The sequence below is a fragment of the Epinephelus lanceolatus genome, chromosome 21, assembly GCF_041903045.1.
Source record: "Epinephelus lanceolatus isolate andai-2023 chromosome 21, ASM4190304v1, whole genome shotgun sequence".
Classification (NCBI taxonomy): Eukaryota; Metazoa; Chordata; class Actinopteri; order Perciformes; family Serranidae; genus Epinephelus; species Epinephelus lanceolatus.
Window position 1 is genome coordinate 29,135,756 of NC_135754.1, and position 21,182 is coordinate 29,156,937.

Consider the following 21,182-nt stretch of genomic DNA (forward strand, 5'->3'; position numbering starts at 1 on the left):
ATTAATATAAAAAAATATGTGTATATTAATTACACGCGGTTGTTCTTGCATTTCCTACTCATATTTGCAGAGTCGTATTGTACCGTTGTGGACTGGTGATTTGGGCTGCCTTGTTTCTGTGCGCTACCCCAACAACCCGTGCGGTGATGGCGAGGAAACCCCGTTGACAAGGCACTGCTTTTTCATGACGGTGAGTTTCCCTTTGAGTGTATTATAATTTTGTGATAAAAATTTCAAGGAAAAAACACACACAACCTCCTTCCTCCCTTCCTTCAGGGAGGGAAGAGAGTTTGAGCGGAGAGAAAAATCTATCCGAGACAGAACAGGGACAGTGAGAAAAATATATGAGTGGGAGAGGGAGAAGGAGGAGGAGGAGAAGGAGGGGGGAGCAAATTAAAAGTTGCCAAATGGAGATATTGGGTTTCAAGAGGAGTGAGACAGGAGTAAAGGGTTTGCCTCTTTGAGTCGTCTTTATGTTGTGCTAATCGGGATAAATATGTATGGCGCGGCACGGCTTTAGTCCTCTGGCATTTTCGACGAATTCCACCCGACGTTTGCAAAACAAGGCGTCGTCGACACCGCGGCTAGCTAACCAGAACAGGCCGGGGTTTATCGTTAAAATGTCGCGGAGCGTCTTGCCCGGAGAGCTACCCGACCAGAACACGGGCTGCCGCAGAATCCCCCCGGTTGAAACGCGTCGGTTCGGGTATATGGAGACAAATGTGACGTTTTTCATGCTGGCAGATGAGCCACATAGAGGACAAATGAAAGCCTCCCCAACAGAGAAAGAAAGATCACGTCAGCGACGACCAGCCACAGGCAGGCTGGAGCTGGACGACGGGCGTTTTGTGCTGCTTGAATGCGATTATCATTCTGTCGATTCAGTCTATTTTTGGAAATAAAACTTGCAAGCTGTACATTAGCTGGCTTACTAAACCAACCGGCGGTAGCACATACGGCACCAGTAGCAGGACGACAGCGGGGACTAGCTTGGTCTGCGTCGAAGCACGCATGCTAGGGCGGACTGCGGAGACTACGAATTAGCTTTAAAATACACAAAAATGGCCAAACTCCTCGGATAAGATGGTTTTAATCCGACGGCCGTGATTAAAGCTGACAACAAAGCCGCAAACCTAGTTGCTTTGAGCTACTTTAAACGGCTATTTTTTTAACAGCAAAGGCACTTTAGCTCTGTTGTCTTTTTTTTTTCCAAATGTAGCTAACGTTTGAAATTGACAGTTACATTTTGAACGTTGGTAACGCGTTCGAACTAACGATTGCTTTCGTTGGTGTCGTTGGATTATTAAATAATTTACTGTTTTGTGTTTTATTCGACACATAAACGGCATTTTAAGCTTTTTAATGTGAAATAAAACGTTCCTAAGTTAATAGTTTGGTTTCCGTTTTTTTTTTGTTCGTAATGGCCGACACTGCTTCCTTACATCTTTTACAGCATTGTGTCCACTTCTGAATGACAAAGGAGCCTCATTGCCTGTGTTAGCATTCCCCCTCATGACGAGAAAATGTCGTCGTTTTATTATAGGTGTTAAATAAAAGACAATACTCTGTAACATGCTGGACTCAATCAGGTTTCTTGGTGTTTAAAAGTCACGTTACAGTCAGTTTACAGAGCCTGTTTTGTACGGCAGCCCTGTCGTTCTTTGTTCTCCCTGCACTAAAGATGGAGGCTGAACGTGGCTCTGTTGTGAAGACAGCCTATGGCATGGTAACAGCCATTTTGTAGCACTGCAGTTGAGACGTTTTGCACTTACCCAGGAACACAGCTTACATTTCTCCAACACTGTACAACACAACCTACCATTTAAACACCAAATACTTAGTGGCTAAAGCAGTTTTGACTTAACAGCTCATATATTCCCTCACCATATGCTCCACATAAATTAAATAGACAACTTGATAGATATCCAAACACTCATAACCCATAACTGCTGGATCAGATTAGTGCTCATGGGCTTGGTTCTGTCACCCTTTTATAATGTATCACAAAGATAGCTGCATACCTAAGCTGGCTGACACAACATAAAGCCAATAGCTCTTTCTGTGTAAAACTCCAACAGCCATTCAAGGTATAAATGGAGCAGGGTGGAGTTATTTACACTCTAATGGCCATTTTCAGTCTGTGCAGACAACCAATGTGGGACAGCAGAGGAGGGCAATGGGTGGGAGTTTATGTGTCACAGACAAACATCTGTAGGAGGGGATGAAGGCCATCCGGCCCTATACAGATCTACCATAGCACTCAATAACATATCTGTCCCCCCCCCCTCCTTCCTCTCCACCCCTCATTTTACACCCATCTTTTTCTTTTTTATCTCACCGTCCTCTGCAACACTCCCACACCTTGTATTTTTCACACGTTTAATTTTGTGTCATTACTGAATGTAGTTTCTCACCCTGCAGCCCACGAAGCCAAGGGTGTTAAATGACTGAATCCATGCTTCTTGCTGGAAAATCTGTGAGTGAGACATCCTTAATATGATGATACATATGCTAAGCCTTCACAGCTCATACACCACCACCTCAGAGTAACAACAAAGTGATCCACTGAGGTTTATTGTCATGATTAATGAAGCTACTAGTCATTGATTCGTGCATATTAAAACATGGATTACATAATGTTAAATTCATACTAGCCATCTGATCACCTGCTTCATTCTGCCCCAATATCCCGATACTCTTTCAGGTGTCATGGATGATGAGGACGATCGCCATCTTCTGGATATTTTAGGGTAAAAGCCCCGTTTATAAAACTGGTATTTACATTATAGACATACCTTTACTTCCTATCACAGTGTGGACACACATTTTTACATTTGTCCTGAAGTTTTGCTTTAGTAATTAGGTAATATTACAAGGGTTCCTCTTAAAAATCAAGGCCAAAGCTTCTGCAGACTTTTTATTTATTGTTTTGTTGAATTAGGGAAGTTAATAATCTTATTCACAAGAGATTTATTACAAAGCATATTCTGTTATTCTACTCTGGACCAGTTGAGCCATTTTTAAATGTGAAAAATCTGTTTTTCAGAGATGTGGATGCATTGAATGACTATCTCCATGGTAGCAACAGCAAGTCTGTGAGTGACTCTTTCAGCATGTATCTACAGTCATTCCTTACCAAGTGTGTCCGAATTGTTATTTTCATTTTAATGCATAAAGACTCTGCTGATTCTCTGTTAAACTCTGTTTTGTTTCTACAGATTGAGGAGGATGATGTAAACAATGCAGCTTATGGGTCGGATGGATCCTTCTTTTCTAGTGACACCGTGAGTAAAGCTTGATCCACCATAACAGACTTGATAAGAAAATTTGACCATCATACTATTGTTATGATTCACTTTTTATGGAGATAATCTATTCAACACTTGTAAAGAAGCAGTGTGTGGGATTTAGTTGCATCTAGCGTTGAGGATTGCAGATTGCAGCCAGCGTAACTTCTCCTGTGTGCCAAGCATGAACTCCCGGTTAGGATTTCTTCGGTGTTTAGCGTTCAGGAGGTTTTTACTGGAAGCCGAATTATCTGCAGAGATGTCCTTTTCTCCAGAACAAACAGACACAGTGATTTAAACCGGTAAAACCATTGAATAAAGCAGTTTAACATTAAAAATCAGTGTTTTTCCAATGCTGTTAGGCTTGTCACAGACAGCCCGCTAGTCCAGTGCCTGCTTAAGTGTGCTCACCTTTTTTCTCTGATAATGCGTAATTCAGACGTTCATGAGGTTTTTACCAAGAGCCGAATTATCCACAGAGTTCTCTTCCTCTCCAGAACAAACAGAAAGGATAACATAGTTGTTATATTCCATTTCTGCAAGTATATCTCCATAAATCCTACACACTGGACCTTAAACAGCAAAGGAAGTTTGTTAGTGTAGAAATATTTGAATAAGGGGAAGTGTCATTTTGTGAGGAGATAAAAGTTATATTATTAAAGGTCAATGGTGTAGTTTCCTTTTTTGCACAGGTTGTAAAAAGCCTCACAGTTGTATAAGACGGACCTACAGGGAAGTCTGTCTAATATGCTGTTCACATGCAAACACTGTTGTTTTCCACGCTCATTTTCTCTAAATGCTTCTTTCAGGCTGGCTCCAACGCTGGCCTCAAGGATGGCTCCTCTACAATGGGTGAATTCGGCGAGGATTCAGCAGGGGCAGGCCTCCAGCTCTCCAGCAGCCTTTCATTTATCGAGGATGAATTGGGGTCTGGGAATTCCCCTGGAGGGGTGGATCTTGGGGGAGAGGACCAGCCCTTTGACATCCTCCAGAAGTCTCTCATGGAGGCTGACATCACGGAACAGACGCTGGCCCAGGAGGCCTTACTAGACTCCCAGCCTGCTCCCACTCTGGTGCAGGCTCCTGTTCCCTTCCCCTCCCAGCTGGTTTCTGGGGGTTATGGCGGAGGAGTGGGTGTGGTGACCACGGCGACAGCTGCTTTCCCCACAGGCCAGTTCCTGCAAGGGGTGTCCCAGCTGCCCAATGGTTCTGCCCAGCACATACAGGTGTTGGGCTCGTTTGGGGCTGGCGGTGGCGTGATGACTCTGAGCAGCTTGGAGAGAACTCCTCAGCTTGTGCTGAGGGCGGGGGCGCCTGTAACTGCAGCGGGGACAGCAGCAGGGGGGCAGGTGTTTGCTCCTACCCAAGGCCAAGTTGGTTTGCCTTTCAAAAACATCCCCCTTCAAAACATCATCATCCAGAGAGGCCCGGGAGGGACCCAGACTCTTGTCAGACCCATTCAGCCTAAACCTCTTCAAGCTGGGGCTCAGACTGTCTACAGCCTTGGTCTTCAGCCCACTCCCACCACCCTTGCAAATGTAGTTAACGCTAACACTGCTTCTCCTGGGGGACAGTACACAGCCAATGGCTCCATTGTAGTGCAGCCGCCCCTGGAGCAGCAACAAGCACAGGCCCAGACAAATATACCACCTGGGCAGTACTTGCTGCCCAGCTCTTTGGCACTCACTCCGGCCAGCTCCATCCACAACGGCCCCGCCGACCCCAACTCAAACACCCTCATTACCAGTCAGAATGCGGTGCAGATTGTTGCAGGGCAGAACTTCACCGCACAACCAGGAGGCCAGCTAATATTGAATCAGGGAGTAGTCAACAGGAGTCAGGTGGGAGGGGGTGTAACTCAAACATGGACCGGAGTTTCATGTGCGAACCCAGCCCCCGTACAGACATCATGCGCTCCGGGGCGGCTGACTCTGGTTGGCCCAGCGACGGCGGGGATCGGCGGTCAAGGCCAAGTGTCGGCAAGCCCTGTTCAGCGCCTTCTAGTGACTCAAACTCAGAATTGCACTTCTCTGTCCCCTTTAGCTGGTACTGTGACGCAGGAACAAGACTACAGACAGGTACCATCGCAAGTTTCACTTTGTTTTCGCCTGTTTTCTCTCTCCTGAAAGCTGCCATCTGACTGACATCACTTTCATTTTAATTTTTCAGAATTCTTCATCACCTGCCCTCAAACAGGTGCAGCTCAGCAGCATCCATGGTAACACAGGCTGATTAATTTTTTTTTCGGTGTATGATGTATTTAAATTTAAAGTCAGCAGCACTTAATGAGGTTGCCTTGTTGTTTGTATGATCTCTTTTTAGCCATGACAACCATGACTCAAGATTCAAAGCTGAACTCACAGGTATATCACTCATCCTGCACCCTATTTGTTTTGCACTCATGTATATGGTGTATATTTAAAGGGATAGTTTGGAATATTTGAATTCAGGTTGTATGATGTACTTATCCATAGATAGGGACGATATTGGTGGTATTATGACAACTGTATTATGCACACTTTCTCGTTATAGGTCAGTGCTCAGAAGAGACCGGCCCTTCCGCCACTTACAAGAGGAGAAATGTGAGAATTTGTGTTTTTGACTGTATTATTTCACCTTTTGTTTCACTTGTTGTCAGCCATTGACGGAGCTTGTCTCTTTTTCCTGTCATCTCTTTAGGATTTTACAACAGCTGAGGAAGGATCACGCTGGAGTTCAGACCCCGGATCAGCGTCGATTCAATTCAATCAATGATGCACTGCAAAGACTCCTCCCTTACCACGTGTTCCAGGGGGCTCCACCCAGCCAGGAGGAGTTCTCACAGGGTAGAGCCATGAATTTATTTGCTTTACTCTAAATCTGCAGCAAAGGCAGAAAACTGCAGACCTGAAGTATAGTGTGTTTATGCATATATTTGCCAAAGTAAAATTGTGTTTGCAGGATTTAAGTACCTGAATCCAAATAGAGTTTTGTGTGTTTACAGTGGATGAAGAATTTGAGGTAGTTGCAGCCCAAGTGCTGATGAGGACCCACGCCATGGTCAACAAATACAGACGGCTACTAATGGTGGAAGCTGAGGTAGGCACGCACACCCACAGATACCTGCATGCAAACATGTTTTCGTGTTATGACAAGCACAGGGCCAACTGGTTGTCTCTCTCTTCCTTGCAGCGTTCCAGTCCGTCGTCAGAAATGGTGATGATCGACAGGACCTTCAACCAAGAGGAGCGCAGCAATCTGACACAAGACAAACGCATGGTACTTGTGGATCCAGGTAAAAAGAAAAAAAGACAGTTAAGGACTTTGCAACCAAGTTGTTGTTTTTTTTAAAATCCATCATCAGATGACAATTGTTATGCACAGAAACCTTGCATCATTCTTGGTTTATACTTAATGCAAGTGTCTGCACAGCCAAAGTGATGTCACATTATCAGACAGGGCCCTTAGGATGGGTGGGGAACCATGCTTTAGACTTAAGTTTTTGATCTACTGACCCCCTACAGTTTGGGAAAATATCGGTTTGCCGTGAGAAGAGACCACAGCTTATAAAAATTCAAAGGTTTTTTTGAGCTTGTATGATAAAAAAAACTCCTGGAGATATTAAAATATAAGTGACATATTTATCTAAATCCTGCCAAGCTCACTTCCACCAAATCGTGCACGAAGAATTGTGGGTACTTTATACCTGCTGAGGATACACAAATGCATCCTTGAAAATTCTCTGAAAGAAGGACTCTGTCACTGGTAGAATGTGAAGGATCCTTGACATTGGAACAGTCCGTAAGTGGGATTTGATGATTTAGCATCCTTAAAATTCAGCCATTTAAGGATCCTTCCTTGACTCTGAGAAACACCTAGAGACTGGGTCCTTATCCATGGAGTCCGCCGTGTTGCACTGCCATGTTTCCACAGTAGCCCAGAATACACAGACCAAACACTGGCTCCAGATAGGGACATTTGCATTTTCGCTTTGGCGACTGCAGTTACTAGCCCCACCGCAAAGAGACAGCGCCAGTGTTTTTACCGGTTTTTATCACCTGGTTTGTTTTCTGAGAGGGAGAAGCCTCTGCGGATAATTCAGCTCCCAGTAAAAACCTCCTGACCAATTAACACTGAAGGAATTCTAACCGGGAGAAGTTTAAGCTGGTCACAATTTGCAATCTTCATGTTAGGGGGCGATCACACAGAGATGAAACGCTAGAAGCGCGACGCCAGTAAAACAGTTGTTTTCCTATGATACAGCGCGTCTGACCGGCGTTCAAGTGTCTTTTCAAATGGGCGTTTTTCCGGCGTCTTTTTAGACGCGTTTTTGTAGACACTTCTTTTTAGACGCGCGTTTCTAGATGCGCGGAGATACTGAAAAGTTAAAATATTTTCAACTTTTCGAGAGCATCAGACACCAGTAGCTAGCGCGCATTGAATAAGCGCTTCCAGCGTTTCAAGTGTCTTTGAAGCGTCCGCGTCTCTAGCGTCTCATTTCTGTATGATCACCCCCTTAGATGTTAATAAATCCTACATATAGCCCCTGTAAAGCAAATAATAATCTCACTGAATGATTTGTTTAACTCTTCCTCTCGTCTTCTGTCTTACAGACACCTTCATGGAGGACTTCTGTTGTGGGATGAAATCTAAACTTTTCCAAGAACCCCTCCCCTCTCAGTCGTCGTCCAGCTGTAGCTGGAATCAGTCATCAGACAGAGGCTCTACAGAGCCGCCATACAGGACAGACTCTCAGCCCGGGTACGGAGACCCGGGAGGAGGTGGAGCTGCAGTACCAGGTGCAGCAGATAGACTCCACCCTCCACTCTTAGAAAACAAGAGTGTCCTGGAACTCAAGAGATCCCAGCAACACTATGGGTCCAGCAGCGCCAGCAACAACAGCCTCACCGCTGCCAACAGTTATCCCCAAGGTAACCCCTCAGCTTTCGCAGCATCGTCAAGAGGACAGACGCACTACCAGGTGTCTCACCACCTGTCCTCACCCCCGATCCAGCCCCAATACCCCCCGCAGCTTGCCTCACCCCCTCACCCCGACACAGACTCTGCTCTGGAGGCGGCAGTCAACAGCATCTTGGAATGTTAAGACTGATATCATCCCTAATGTATGGTTTCAACTTCTTTTTTTTGTTGTAAAACTCTCCTGTTGTAATATTTGTCGCATTCCCCCACAACCCAGTGTGAAGAGAGGCTAACTCTTCTTTCAGGTCTGTTATCTTTGTGAAACCATCTCCGGCCATGTAGCATGTATTTAGTTTGTTTTGTTTTAGTGTTTTGGGGGGGGGTTGAGGCCTGACGCAGGAGCCAGAGTCTCCATCAAGGTGCCAGGTGAATGCAGGCACTTAAACTTACCTATAAAGATCCGGGAATGTGTGCAATGCAACGGACTCACAGATGGAAAATGTTCTTTTCAATTTAAAGTTATTTTAAAGGGGTAGGGTCCACAATTTCAGTAGCTTGAATATAAGAGTGTCCCTCTCTTCACACACAGGAATTATTAAAGGGATAGTTTGGATCTTTTGAAGTGGGATTGGATGAGATCCTTATTCATAGTCAATGTAGCACAAACAGTAGATGTTGGTGGGCACACCCCCAGTTTAGAGAAGCAGGCTGGAGTCTGACATGGAAACTAAGCAATGTACTTCTGTGCAGCAAAACGTACTTTAGCCACCTAAAAAAAAATCAATATCATTGAGTGTGCGCTATATTAAGAATATTTTCACCTCTTTACCTTGCTGTCAGATGGCAATATTCGATGGGACACTGAAGCTGTTAGATTGCTTTCAACAAAGCCAGAATCTATTTACGAAAACAGTCATTTTAACCTGTTGAACACAGAAACTGCTGGTCTACCACTGCCTTAGTCAGTTTTAATTGTGTCATTAGTCCTGTTACACTGCCTGTTCAATGGGGAACTATCGCGCCCTTATGTTGCCTCGCCGTTCTGTATAAAAGCTATGATCAAGGAATGGAGCTTGCAGGTAGTAGCAGCACCAAGACAACATCTATGTAAAAAGGGGCAGCTGGCAGGGCAGAACAGGTGTGACGTTTTGAGGGTATGTGCGCAACCCACTCTGTGAGGTTTAAATACCAACTGATAGCAGTTAGCAGCTAACTTGAAGAAAAACAGTGGCCGAACATGTATGCAAATTGGAAAAAACAATATGATCTGGGAGCTCCTTATGCTTCAAGCGGAGGACGAGATCAGTCACCATAAAACAGGGATGGTAAATAATTGTTAGTGCCATGTTATGCTATTTTTCTTGTTTATGAAACACTGCCAACACGTATGTTATGTCACACTAGAAGCTGATGATGTTGAGTTAAATGTCATGACCATCATGCCTCTTTTGCTTCTGAGATGCGTGAAGAAGTGACCTCATAGTGGCCCTAAAATGCACAAACTAACTACACGATGGAGGCAGCAGTAGACCAGCAGCTCCTGTGTTCAGCAAGTCAAAATTAGTTTTGTCAGTGGATTCTGGCGGCTTTGACGAGAGCATATATGGGCAACTGAAGCTATTAACGGCTTCCCCGTCAGAATGGGCTGTCTGAGACAAACGTCAAGCGAACAAAACTCTAAATATAGCGTACATTTAAATTCTGGAAGTATTTTTTAGGTGGCTAAAATATATTATGCTGCTGCCCTCGTCCAAAGTACTTTGCTTAGCTTCTGTGTCGATACTCCAGGCTGCTTCTCCAAACTGGGTGCGTGTAATACACTGACTGTGCATTAGTGCCTCATACAACCCGACCTCAGAAAATCCAAACTGTCCTTTTAATATTTAGTGCCAGTTAATTTCCCCCACCACCTATGCTGAAGAACAGGGAGGAGAGACAAAACGACGACTCTGTGCCTAATTCTAGGTTTTTATTTTGAAGTGTTTACATGAAGGAGCTCTATTCAAAAATATCCACTGACTTAAATTACAAACATGCACAGCGCGCACACACACGCTTTAGTACAAAGTAGATTCCGAGGCATAGAGACACATTCACATAGACGAATTGCACTAAATGTACTGTCGCTCATTTCAGGAACTATCCGAACACGTGGCTCTTGTTGACATGCAGTGTACGCTAGGCTAAACCGAATGTGAATATTTGGAACAGAACCAAAATCTATTGGCTTGCTTTCAGCTGCCTGCAACAAGGATAACCTCTTACTCACACTAGAAACCAGTCAAACTAGTCACACAGACATACAGTAGTGTTACCGTACTCTGCAATGCTTTTTTTTCATGTGCTCAAGTCACATTTTCTTTGGCGTTTTTTCTTTTGTACCTTAAAGGTATGCAAGCCCCGACACACAGACACAGGACGAATACTCAACCACTTCTATCATTTCACAGTGTGTTTGTGTCAAGGGGAGCTTAGTCCTCAGATTGAGGAAGATATGTTACAGTATGATCCTTTTTTAATTTAGATTTTTATTTCCTCATTTATTTTTTAGAAATGACATTAAAAAAGACAACTGTTTTTGTTTGTTGTAACGTGTTCCCCAGCTCTGTGAAGATTACAATATCGTCTATAGTTTAAATGATCCTGGAGGGTCGCTGATTGTACGTATGTTGGTCTGCCTTCTGCATATATAATTATATATTGATCATATCAGGCTGTCTATGCTTTACCACCTCGACATGTCGACCAGTGGGTGTGTTTATCTGCATACATGCACACTGCTCTATGTTTTATGTAGTTTGGTTGTTTGGTCGCCATACTCTGTGTCCTCAAGTGTTCGCTCACTTCAGTCCCCCGGGATGTTTTTCTCACTTTGCAGTGTTTCTGTTCACACATTTCCTCTCTTTTTCCCTCTCAGCAGCACAACCAAAACTCAAAATAGGAGAGAGTGTGGCTTTGTCCAGAATCAGCGTCAGATCTTTATGTCTTTGTGCCGGTGACAACAGCTCTGCAGTGCTTCCTCTGAAGCTGTTTCCCCTGAAGCTCCCACTGTGTTCTGGTTGTATCGGAGTATTGCTGAGTTTGCTTTTAGTCTTTTAGAGACAAAACTTACTGTGATATTTCACCATGATAAAAAATTAGGGCTGGGCAGTATGGAGAAAATGTAATATCGCGATATTTTGTACAAAATACCCCAATATCGAGATTTTTGATGAACTATTGATCAGTAATGTGGATTTAATGACTATTACTGCAATCACAGGAGACAGCAAATCAAATATCAGTTTAGTGGACAAGAGCAGGACGCTAAAAATTAAGTGAGGCAATGTAGACAGCTTTGCCTTTAAAAAATAAAATATTTCAACTTTTTGCTGTCCTCTACGACAGAATTTACAACTAGCTCCCTCACACACGGCCAAACACGGGCAACCAGGATAATTATTGGACTTTACTAGAAAATTGACATAAATAATGAACCTGAAATGATTTTATTTAATATATTCAAGAACATCGGGAGGGAGCTCGGAGTAGAGCCGCTGCTTCTTCGCGTTGAAAGGGTCCAGTTGAGGTGGTTTGGGCATCTGATCAGGATGCCTCCTGGGCGCCTCCCGTTAGAGGTGTTCTTAGCACGTCCCACTGGTAGGAGGCCCCGGGGCAGACCCAGGATACACTGGAGGGATTACATATCTCGTCTGGCCTGGGAACGCCTTGGGGTCCCCCAGGAGGAGCTGAAAAGCGTTGCTGTGATTGATTGGGGGGCAGTGTAGCGTAGTTCAAGCAAGATACCATTGTAGAAGATGACAAAGACAAAGTGGTGGAACCGAATGAATTGGTTATACAGAGAAAAGAATTCTCTGTCCGCATGTTGCTTTGTATTTAAAGGCTACGAAGACCACCACCGTCTACGCCGCTGCCTCCATTAAAAGGTACATTATTAAGACCTCTACCACCGTCGCCTTGTTTGTTGTTAGATATTTTTGACTCTACAGCCATCTGTCGTCTGTAGGACGATATCTTGTCTCATATCAACGTACCAGTATACTATGAATGTGTTGCCCAGCCCTGTAAAGGGTTATCCCGCAACATTGGCCATGTATGTGTTTTAAATCTGCACTAACAAAGGCCGATTTCTGCCAAATCCAACACAGGACCAAAGCTTAGATTAAACACTGCTGATTCTAGACTGCGTCACCTTCCTCTTGTACACATCTGTGAAACATGCTACAGTGGCAGACTGAAGGCCTTTAATGTGGGGGTGATAGAGAACACATCTGTCTTCTTTTGTGTTTGAGTGCCAGTGGCCACCGCAGCCCGCCTGTATCTCTGCCTCTCTACCAGTGCACACTGAGGAAACTCTAATGACATGTAAGGGTCCTTCGAGTGGTCGCTGCAAGACTTTGTGCCTCTATAGCACTTATATCCACGAGAACATTTGCTTCAGACTCGCACAAAGTGGGGACGTGTTCAGTGGTGGCGAAACGTTGTGTTATCTGGATGCATATCAGTGTCTGAGGGCCTGGTAGGAACATACTGTGCTTTTTCTCCTGTTTCCAGTGCAGAGATGTTTTTCTTTTTTCTTTCTGCCTCCATTTTCACTGTTGTTTTGTCTCACTTGATTTGTATAGTTTGTTGTTTTGTACAAAAAATGAAAAGTGAAACACAAAATATTTATAATTTTTGTATGGAGAAAAAAAAAGAATGTTAAAAAAAACGAGAAAATGGAAATTATTTTTTATTGTGTTGGCTACAAGGCGGCATCAGGAAAAAAAAGTCATTACAAAAATACTGTCATTTCTTCATTTGTAGCTAATGTGTGTTCACTACAGCGGCGAGGAGAAGTCAACAATAAATTCATTTTGAATACAATGACAAACTGGTCCGGTCCGGATGAGAAAGCTCCTTCAGCGTCCCTCCATTGCTATTCTGTGAGTGTTCACATACTGGCACTGACAGACTAGGCATGCATAATAACATCATGTGACAGGGAGAAAGCATTTGCAGAAGAAAAACAGATCTGTAACCCTCTGCTGCACAGATATGATCTCTTCACGGAGACTGGAGTCAGGATATTTTGGATTTCATGTTTCTCTGTGTCTGGGCTGCCAGAGTAATCAAGTATTTTAATCAAGTTAAAAATCTGTTGGTTCCCTTTAATCCCCTCATGGACCCCAGCACCAATGCCTCTGCACAAAGGAGCTCAGAAAACTCTGCATAGCAAACATTTGACTGCCCAGCCCCTCTGGATTTGGTAGCACAACACAACAGTGACACCTAGTGGAGCCCTTTGGAAACACAGTGGGACTCCACATAGAAACTCATTTTCAGCAGTTCTCTAGTGAACATTTTCCCTTCTTAATCTAAAATAAAATACAAAGCAAACTACAAAATATAAACATAGATATGTGAATAAATAATATGCTTCAGTGTACTGCTCACAGGCTTTCACTTCAGATGCTCTACGCAGGAGCAAGTCAGTTGAGAATAAAACTACTGGTATCAGATCCACAACTTTTCCATTTGTTAAAGGAATAGTTTGACATTTTGTAAAATTCACTTATTCACCTTCAGGCAAAGAGTTAAACACACCACACTATGATAACTGCCCATTTAATATAAGGCCACTGCCAGCAGCTGGTTGGCTGAGCTTAGCATAAAGACTGGAAACAAGAGCAAACAGCGAATCTGGTTTGTCCAAAGGTAAGAAAATCCACCTACCAGCAACTTTACAGCTCACTGATTTACATATTATGTCTCTTTTCAAACCAGACAACAATAAAGTCCCAATGTCCTCAAACCAGACGATTATAAAGTCCCAATGTCTTCAAATGAGACAACAATAAAGTCCCAATGTCTTCAAACGAGACAACAATAAAGTCCCAATGTCTTCAAATGAGACAACAATAAAGTCCCAATGTCTTCAAACGAGACAACAATAAAGTCCCAATGTCTTCAAACGAGACAACAATAAAGTCTCAATGTCCTCAAACCAGACGATTATAAAGTCCCAATGTCTTCAAACCAGACAACAATAAAGTCCCAATGTCTTCAAACGAGACAACAATGAAGTCCCAATGTCCTCAAACCAGACAACAATAAAGTCCCAATGTCTTCAAACGAGACAACAATAAAGTCCCAATGTCTTCAAACGAGACAACAATAAAGTCCCAATGTCTTCAAACGAGACAACAATAAAGTCCCAATGTCCTCAAACCAGACGATTATAAAGTCCCAATGTCTTCAAACCAGACAACAATAAAGTCCCAATGTCTTCAAACGAGACAACAATAAAGTCCCAATGTCCTCAAACCAGACAACAATAAAGTCCCAATGTCCTCAAACGAGTACTTCCTCATTAACACTGTCTCATCTTGTTACTGTTGCTAAAATTGGTCAAACTACAAACATTATGAATCATAAATAAACAAGTGTCAAACATAAAATGTGATCAGGTTTTGGACCTTGTCCACTTTTGTGTCGGGTCGGCTGCAGACTGACTTGGCAGAGATGGCTGCCATCTTGTTTTTACATGGATCAGCGTATTGTGCTCTTACTACCATTAGATGGCACAAAGAAGTGTCTAAGAACAAGGACAGCAGGTCTAAGTTAAGTAGAATGAAGTATAATGTGCAGGAAACCCAAAATGTGATGTCCTCATATGAGGACAAAGGGTCTCAGGAGGATATATAATTTTTTAAAATGGTATTCTGACACACATGTTGCCTTTAATAAATATGAGGCCTCCTGCTATTTGAAAACAGCAGTGGGCCATATTGTCATTTCAATTTAATTTAAATAAATTGTTTAACCTCAGTTGCTGTATCACCTTAAAAAGGCACATTGTCTTTTTTTTAACCTTATTTCTATACAAATAAACATGATATAAGGCTTTAAAAGGTGCTGGTTGATGGATTTAGTCTGCATTTAAACAGAGCCAAGCTAGCTGTTTCACCGTTTCCAGTCTTAATGCTAAGCTAAGCTAACCAGCTGCTTGCTGTGGTTTCATTTTTAACGGACAGATATGAGAGTCATAGACAGAAACCAAATGGGCTGACAGGAAGCGCTACCATGATGACGAGAAACCAGTACCAACTTGTCAGACACAAATCCTGTGTAAACCTTTGGATCTGGATTAATTATATATTATTAACAGAACAGATGCTTCGAGCTGCTGTTTCCCTCACACACAGTTACGCTTGTCCAAGCGTCTTCACCTTCACATTAGTGGTACTTCCTCCATCGATCATGCTCTGGAAAGAATACAGACATGATCAGTTATCTCCAACTATCTGCAGCCCGTTACACAAAGCAACACTGAGAATAATCCACACACTTACTGAGGTGAGGGTATCTCCAGATGTAGCTGAGCACACAGTATCCTGCTAACAACATGCCCACTCCACCTACACCACCTTTCTTCACATCAATGTACCTCCTGTAATACCACTGCCAGCCTGATGGAAAAGGAAAAACATCCATGTTAAACTTCAGAAATACTTAAAGGAAACCAGCAGTCTGGTGTGTTTCCTGAGTGATACATGATATATTTGCATGTGTGTGAGGTGAGTGTGTTACTCACCTCTTTGCACCATTTCCACCACATCTCTTGGATGGCTGGGGGTTTTACAGGCCAGCCACTCCGGCAGCTCCCTCAGTCTCACCTGGCCAAGACTCCGCTGCGTCAGAGCTCCTACAAGTCATGACAACAATAAGGAATCAAAGCACTGACACAGATTAATATGCACATTAAAGACTCAGAAATGTAACTACACATCGTGGCGAGGCAGACCTCCTGTCTATTTCTGTAAGCTGAAACCATTTCCCTCAGTGGAAACAAAGCTTTTATTTACTTTAATTTCACAGATAAGAAACAATAAATTGTGAAGACAATAAAGCCTCCACAAAAATAGCATTTTAAGTCTTGTGTGTGATTTATCCTGGCTTCATATGAGCAGAGGAAATCTCCGCTAGTCTCTAGGCTAATTTATACAATGTAAAATGCCATAGGCTTGTGCTAATAACGTTAGCATGTTGTATTTGTTTATAAAAGGTGTTTAGTATAAGACAGTTGTGTCAGTGAACCCTGTGAGTTGTAATGGAGCCAAATACTATAACGTTACCTTTGTTAAATGTTGCTGTTGTCCCTGGCTTCATATGAGTAGAGGAAAAGTCTGCTAGCTGCTAGGCTAATTTATACAATGTAAAATGCCATAGGCTTGTGCTAATAACGTTAGCATGTTGTATTTGTGGGGAAAATGTGCCCAGATAAAGACAAGTGTTTGTCTGTGAATGCTGCGAGTTATAGTGAAGCTGATTGGTGCACTTGTGTTTGAAATTGTCTCTATTAAGCCATGTTTAATGTGTGTTTAATGTGTGTTTGAATCAACTAAATTTTACAGCACTTCACAGAAACCTCTGCCGCCAACTAGTGTTTTGGAGGTGTAACTGCAGAGCGACACAGACACCACCGCACAAGTATAAATGCTCACAACGGCGTAGGCCACGTGGGTAGACTACAAGAGTAGGGTCTGCCACACAAGTATAAATCCCCCTTTAAAAAGGGACAGTTCACCCCAAAAACATCAATCAATCCACAGTAGTTTGTTGTCTCTGTTAAGTATCTGTCTGCTATTCACTCACTCTACAGCAGGAACAAAAGCTCCGTACCGGATATTCACTGCACTTCAAAATAAAGTATGTTTTAACGCTGCTAAGCATTCAGCCCAGCCCTATAGCTCATGTAGAAATGCTGAGCTGCATGTTTTGACTGGGGCAAAAGACAAATAAAGAAGTGTACAATGAGTAAAATGGCCATCTAAAGCAAAAACTTAAGTCGAAGATTAAGTGAACAAAATTACTTAAGTCACTTGAGAAACATTTCATTCTGTACCAAAATGTTCTTGAGCTTTGACGACCACATTCTACTGTCAGGTACTGACCTTTAGTTCCCTCGTCAGCAGTTTTTTGCTTCCTGCCCTTCAGTTGCGACTTCAACCCATCATCGGCTCTCAACATCTCCTCCCTCGCTGCCGGTAGAGGGCTGGAAAACGCAGTGAGTGATGGCGATAGAGTGAGAAGTCCTGTCATCTTCAGCCCTTCATTTGCGCTGACTGTACTTTGAGGGAGCGTGGCTTTGCTCACCTGAGACCATAGTTGGCCAGAAAGGAGGGGAGCGGCAGGGGAGGTTAGTTCATGCTGCTGCATGGGGACTAAAGATGCTGGTTTAGACTTTCTCTTGACTAACTGTAGCTCAGTGTGTTGTAAACTGGTGCTGGGCAGCTGGTCTGACAGGGTTCTAGATGTTTCCAAGGTCCCTGTTGGGGGAGGAACTGGACTGAGACTAGTACCGATTTTGCTGTTTAAATCATCAGCAGTTTCAATTCGGCTCAGGATGCTTGGTCTGCTGGATTTACGGGTGGCATTACCTCTGCCTAACATGGCTTTAACATCCTGGATGGTAACCCTGGCCTGGTGGCTGCTTCCTGATTTTAAAAGCATCTTATTCACAGAAAAATCCTCAACTTCCCCCTTGTTGCTCATCCAGATGTCGTCTCTTACACTGGATCTTGCACTACTTTGATTTACTTCAGAGTCCAGAGAGGTTGAAGTGTGTTTGGTCATTTGTGCAGCCTTCTTCGTCTTTGACGCCTTCGTTTTAGATGCAGCTTTGGGTTTAGTGTCCGCGGACAGAAACCAAGGATGGGCGTTGTCTTTTATTGTGCCTTGGTTGGGATTAGTTTTGGTCTGAGCTGTGGGTCTAGAGCTTAGAGTTTGGTCCTCTGAGGCCGATGTGCTTCCCTCCTGTGATCCCTTAGAAACCTGTGTGGACTTGGCAGCTTCTATCAGAGAATGGAGACTTTGCTTTTTGGGCTTAGAGACGGTGGAAGACAGAGACGGTGATGGGGAGGAGGTGAGGGAAGTGGTAGAGGAGGGCATGTTGGCTGCCTTGATTTGCTCAGACAGCTTCTGTTTCTTCTTAGTTGTTGGTGGAGGTGATGCAGAACTCGGGGACAATGAAGGTGTTTCTGATGATACAACAGACACCTTTTTACTCTTCTTTGATTGCGGACTTGCTGTTATCGACAGTGTCTGTGTGGACTTCGCTGTTGATTCTGACAAGGCTGCGGCCGGCTGAGAGGACGATGTCTGGTTTGCTGTGACATCATGTTTGGTTGGAGGTGTTTTGGAGCTCGCTGCTGCCTTACAGTGTGGCAGGTGACTCTTCAACCTTTTGTAGGTTTTCCCACAGAATGGGCACACCTCTGGAGGGGAAAAACAGTGACAGAGTGTGTGGTTATACTAACAACAACCTGGCAGGAAAACTTATGTGTTTAGATCTGGTCAATATAAACAAATATCGACGTTATTAATTAATCTGCTTGATATTTTCCTGCTTAATCAACTTAATGTTTCCCTGTACATAGTTAGAAAATAGTAAAAAAAAAAAAAAAAAAAAAAGCCTATTAATATTTCCAAGAGCCTAAGATGGTGTTTTCTAATTGTCTGAAGTGTCTGGCCAACAGTCTAAAGCTCAAAATTATTAATTATTTAATTTATTTTTATTTGCACATTCAAAATGGCTTTAAATCCAGATAATAAAAACAATTAAGTAAGAGTAAGTAAGTAAGTCAGGAGAGGTTAAGAGGCCACAGGCTTATATACCCCCTTAAGAAAGAAACAACAACAACAAAAAAAGGAGAAAAAGAAACATTTAATGAGAGCTTATTGAGTTAAAACCACTTCCCTCATTTGTTAGAGTTTAATTTATTAGAGTGTGTAAGTCAGGTTGTAATAAAACCACGTTGGCATCATCAGCAAACAAAATGGGAAAAGAAAATTTACTAACAAATACAGAAATCACTAATGTAAATAAATAATAAGGGTCCTAGAATAGATCCCTGTGGCACACCATATGGTATATGAACTGTGTTTGAAGCACAACTACTTAGTGTGTGAACTTACTGTAAAATACTACTAAATATCGATCAATGTGTGCTTAAAAGAAAATGTACACTATGTTTTATTTATTGCATGATGCACATTTTCTCTACTTTAAGGGCTGACCTTGTCATCGAAGGAAAAGTACACTGCTCAAAAAAATTAAGGGAACCCTTAAATCACGCATCAGATCTTTGTGAACAAATAATTCAAGTTGAAAATCTTGAATCCAAAACCATCAACCCACGGAGGGCTGGATTCAAAATCACACCGAAAATGAAAGCAACAAATTGAAATCACAGGCGGATCCAACTCATAATGTGACTCAGTAATGTGTATGGCCCCTACATACCTATATACACTCCCGACAATGTGTGGCCATGCTCCTGATGAGTCAGCGGATGGTGTCCTGGGGGATCTTCATCTTCATCACCCAGGAACTGCCTACAAACGCTGGCCAATGAGGCTGGGCATTGTCCTGCACCAGGAGGAACCCAGGGCCCACTGCATCAGTGTAAGGTCTGACAATTGCTCTGAGGATTTCATCCTGGTAGTCAGTCAGGGTACTGTTGACTATGACATGGAGGTCTGTGCGACCCTCCAAGGATATGCCTCCCCAGACCATCACTGACCCACCACCAAACTGGTCATGCTGGATGATGTTACAGGCAGCATAACGTTCACCACGGCGTCTCCAGACTCTTTCACGCCTGTCACATGTGAAGGTTCACTCAGTGTGAACCTGCTCTCATCTGTAAAGAGAACAGGGCACTGATAGCAAATGTGCCAATGCTGGTGTTCTCTGGTGAATCGAGCTGCACGGTAGTCTGTTGGAGGTCATTTTGTAGGGCTCTGGCAGTACTCCTCTTGTCCCTCCTCACACAAAGGAACAGATACCGTTCCTGCTTCTGGGTTGATGCCCTGCTACTGCCCTGTCCAGCTCTCCTCATGTAACAGCCGGTCTCTTGAGACTGTGCTGGGAGACACGGCAAACCTTCTTGCGACGGCACGTATGGATGTGCCATCCTGGAGGAGCTGGACTACCTGTGCAACCTGATTGGGCTGCAGATACCGCCTCATGCTACCAGTAGTGACGAGGACACTAGCAGAACACAAAACTAGAGAAGAATCAGTCAGGAAGGATAAGGAGAGAGCAGCTGTCTGTGGACACCACATGTAAAGCCATTTCCTTTTTGGAGGTTGTCTTGCTTTTGCCTCTTCATTGCACCTGTTGTCACTTTCATTTGCATCAAGCAGCTGAAACTGAATCACAATCACTTGTGCTTCTTAAATGGACAGATTGATATCCCTGAAGTTTAACTGACTTGGTGTTAGACTGTGACCATAAAGTGTACCTTTAATTTTGAGCAGTGAACTTGGAGTGGAGTCTATTCCACTGCAGACTCTACTGTATTGCATCAGCAGGGCGGTAAGTCCCAATAAAACCACATATAATAGCAGTGGTGATGAGGTCACGTGGTGGTTCTGCTTTTGTGAATGACAAAACAATACTGTGACACTTACCAGAGCTCATTGTGCACGCGTCTGTCCAAACAGCCAATCAGGTTGAAACATGTTCCAAAAACGTAAAACAGGGAAGTTACAACAGCGTCAAACTATGAAATAAAGTGACATAAATGATTATATTAAGTCACAGAAGTGTCGACATTTAAACACTTTCAGCTTCGCAAACAAGTTTTTACATTCAGGGTCATGACTGTTGATGTTTCCAGTGAGGACCCTTTAGGTGGCGCGTTAGAAGCCTGAGTGTAAAGTGCTAACACGTCGCTAAATTAGCTTAAAATTACCGCGTTTATTTACTTTTAAAACTGTACTTATTAGTGATGGATTATAACGGGGCTGTGTGGTGCATAGTAGCAGTTAATTAAATACCTGTATGGTCATGTAGAGATCTGTTCAGTGGGTGTGGTGCGCACACTGGCGTCTCTGCTACGTCGTAAACTGAGATGATTCACTCCTGCCTACTTCCGGTTTCGCGTAAATCCCCGAACAAACCAAAAACACTTCGTCAAAATTCCGACTAAAGCCTTTGATATTACG

General features: G+C 43.3%; 2 protein-coding genes across 4 annotated transcripts; one reads left to right on the plus strand and one right to left on the minus strand.

Annotated features, from left to right (window-relative positions):
* The first annotated feature begins 40 nt into the window (after window positions 1–40).
* On the plus strand, window positions 41–13,053 carry bicral (BICRA like chromatin remodeling complex associated protein). Of its 2 annotated transcripts, none has more exons than XM_033610705.2 (13): window positions 41–190; window positions 2,422–2,476; window positions 2,705–2,750; window positions 3,047–3,095; window positions 3,219–3,284; window positions 4,097–5,365; window positions 5,457–5,505; window positions 5,610–5,650; window positions 5,820–5,869; window positions 5,967–6,112; window positions 6,271–6,365; window positions 6,459–6,561; window positions 7,880–13,053. In XM_033610705.2, exons 3-13 carry the CDS (start codon window positions 2,710–2,712, stop codon window positions 8,368–8,370), a joined length of 2,400 nt encoding a protein of 799 aa, XP_033466596.1. In that variant the 5' UTR covers window positions 41–190; window positions 2,422–2,476; window positions 2,705–2,709; the 3' UTR covers window positions 8,371–13,053. The 2 variants fall into 2 exon arrangements, with proteins under 2 accessions (XP_033466596.1, XP_033466597.1); XM_033610706.2 differs by lacking the exon at window positions 41–190 and adding an exon at window positions 346–1,726.
* On the minus strand, window positions 12,906–21,101 carry LOC117246757 (uncharacterized). Of its 2 annotated transcripts, none has more exons than XM_033610708.2 (6): window positions 21,015–21,101; window positions 20,646–20,737; window positions 17,123–18,445; window positions 15,763–15,873; window positions 15,521–15,637; window positions 12,906–15,433 (listed from the first exon to the last, which is right to left on the minus strand). In XM_033610708.2, the coding sequence occupies exons 2-6, from the start codon at window positions 20,653–20,655 to the stop codon at window positions 15,405–15,407; spliced, it is 1,590 nt and encodes a 529-aa protein (XP_033466599.1). In that variant the 5' UTR covers window positions 20,656–20,737; window positions 21,015–21,101; the 3' UTR covers window positions 12,906–15,404. The 2 variants fall into 2 exon arrangements, with proteins under 2 accessions (XP_033466599.1, XP_033466600.1); XM_033610709.2 differs by having other exon boundaries at window positions 20,646–20,666; window positions 21,015–21,078.
* Between the last annotated feature and the right edge of the window lie 81 nt (window positions 21,102–21,182).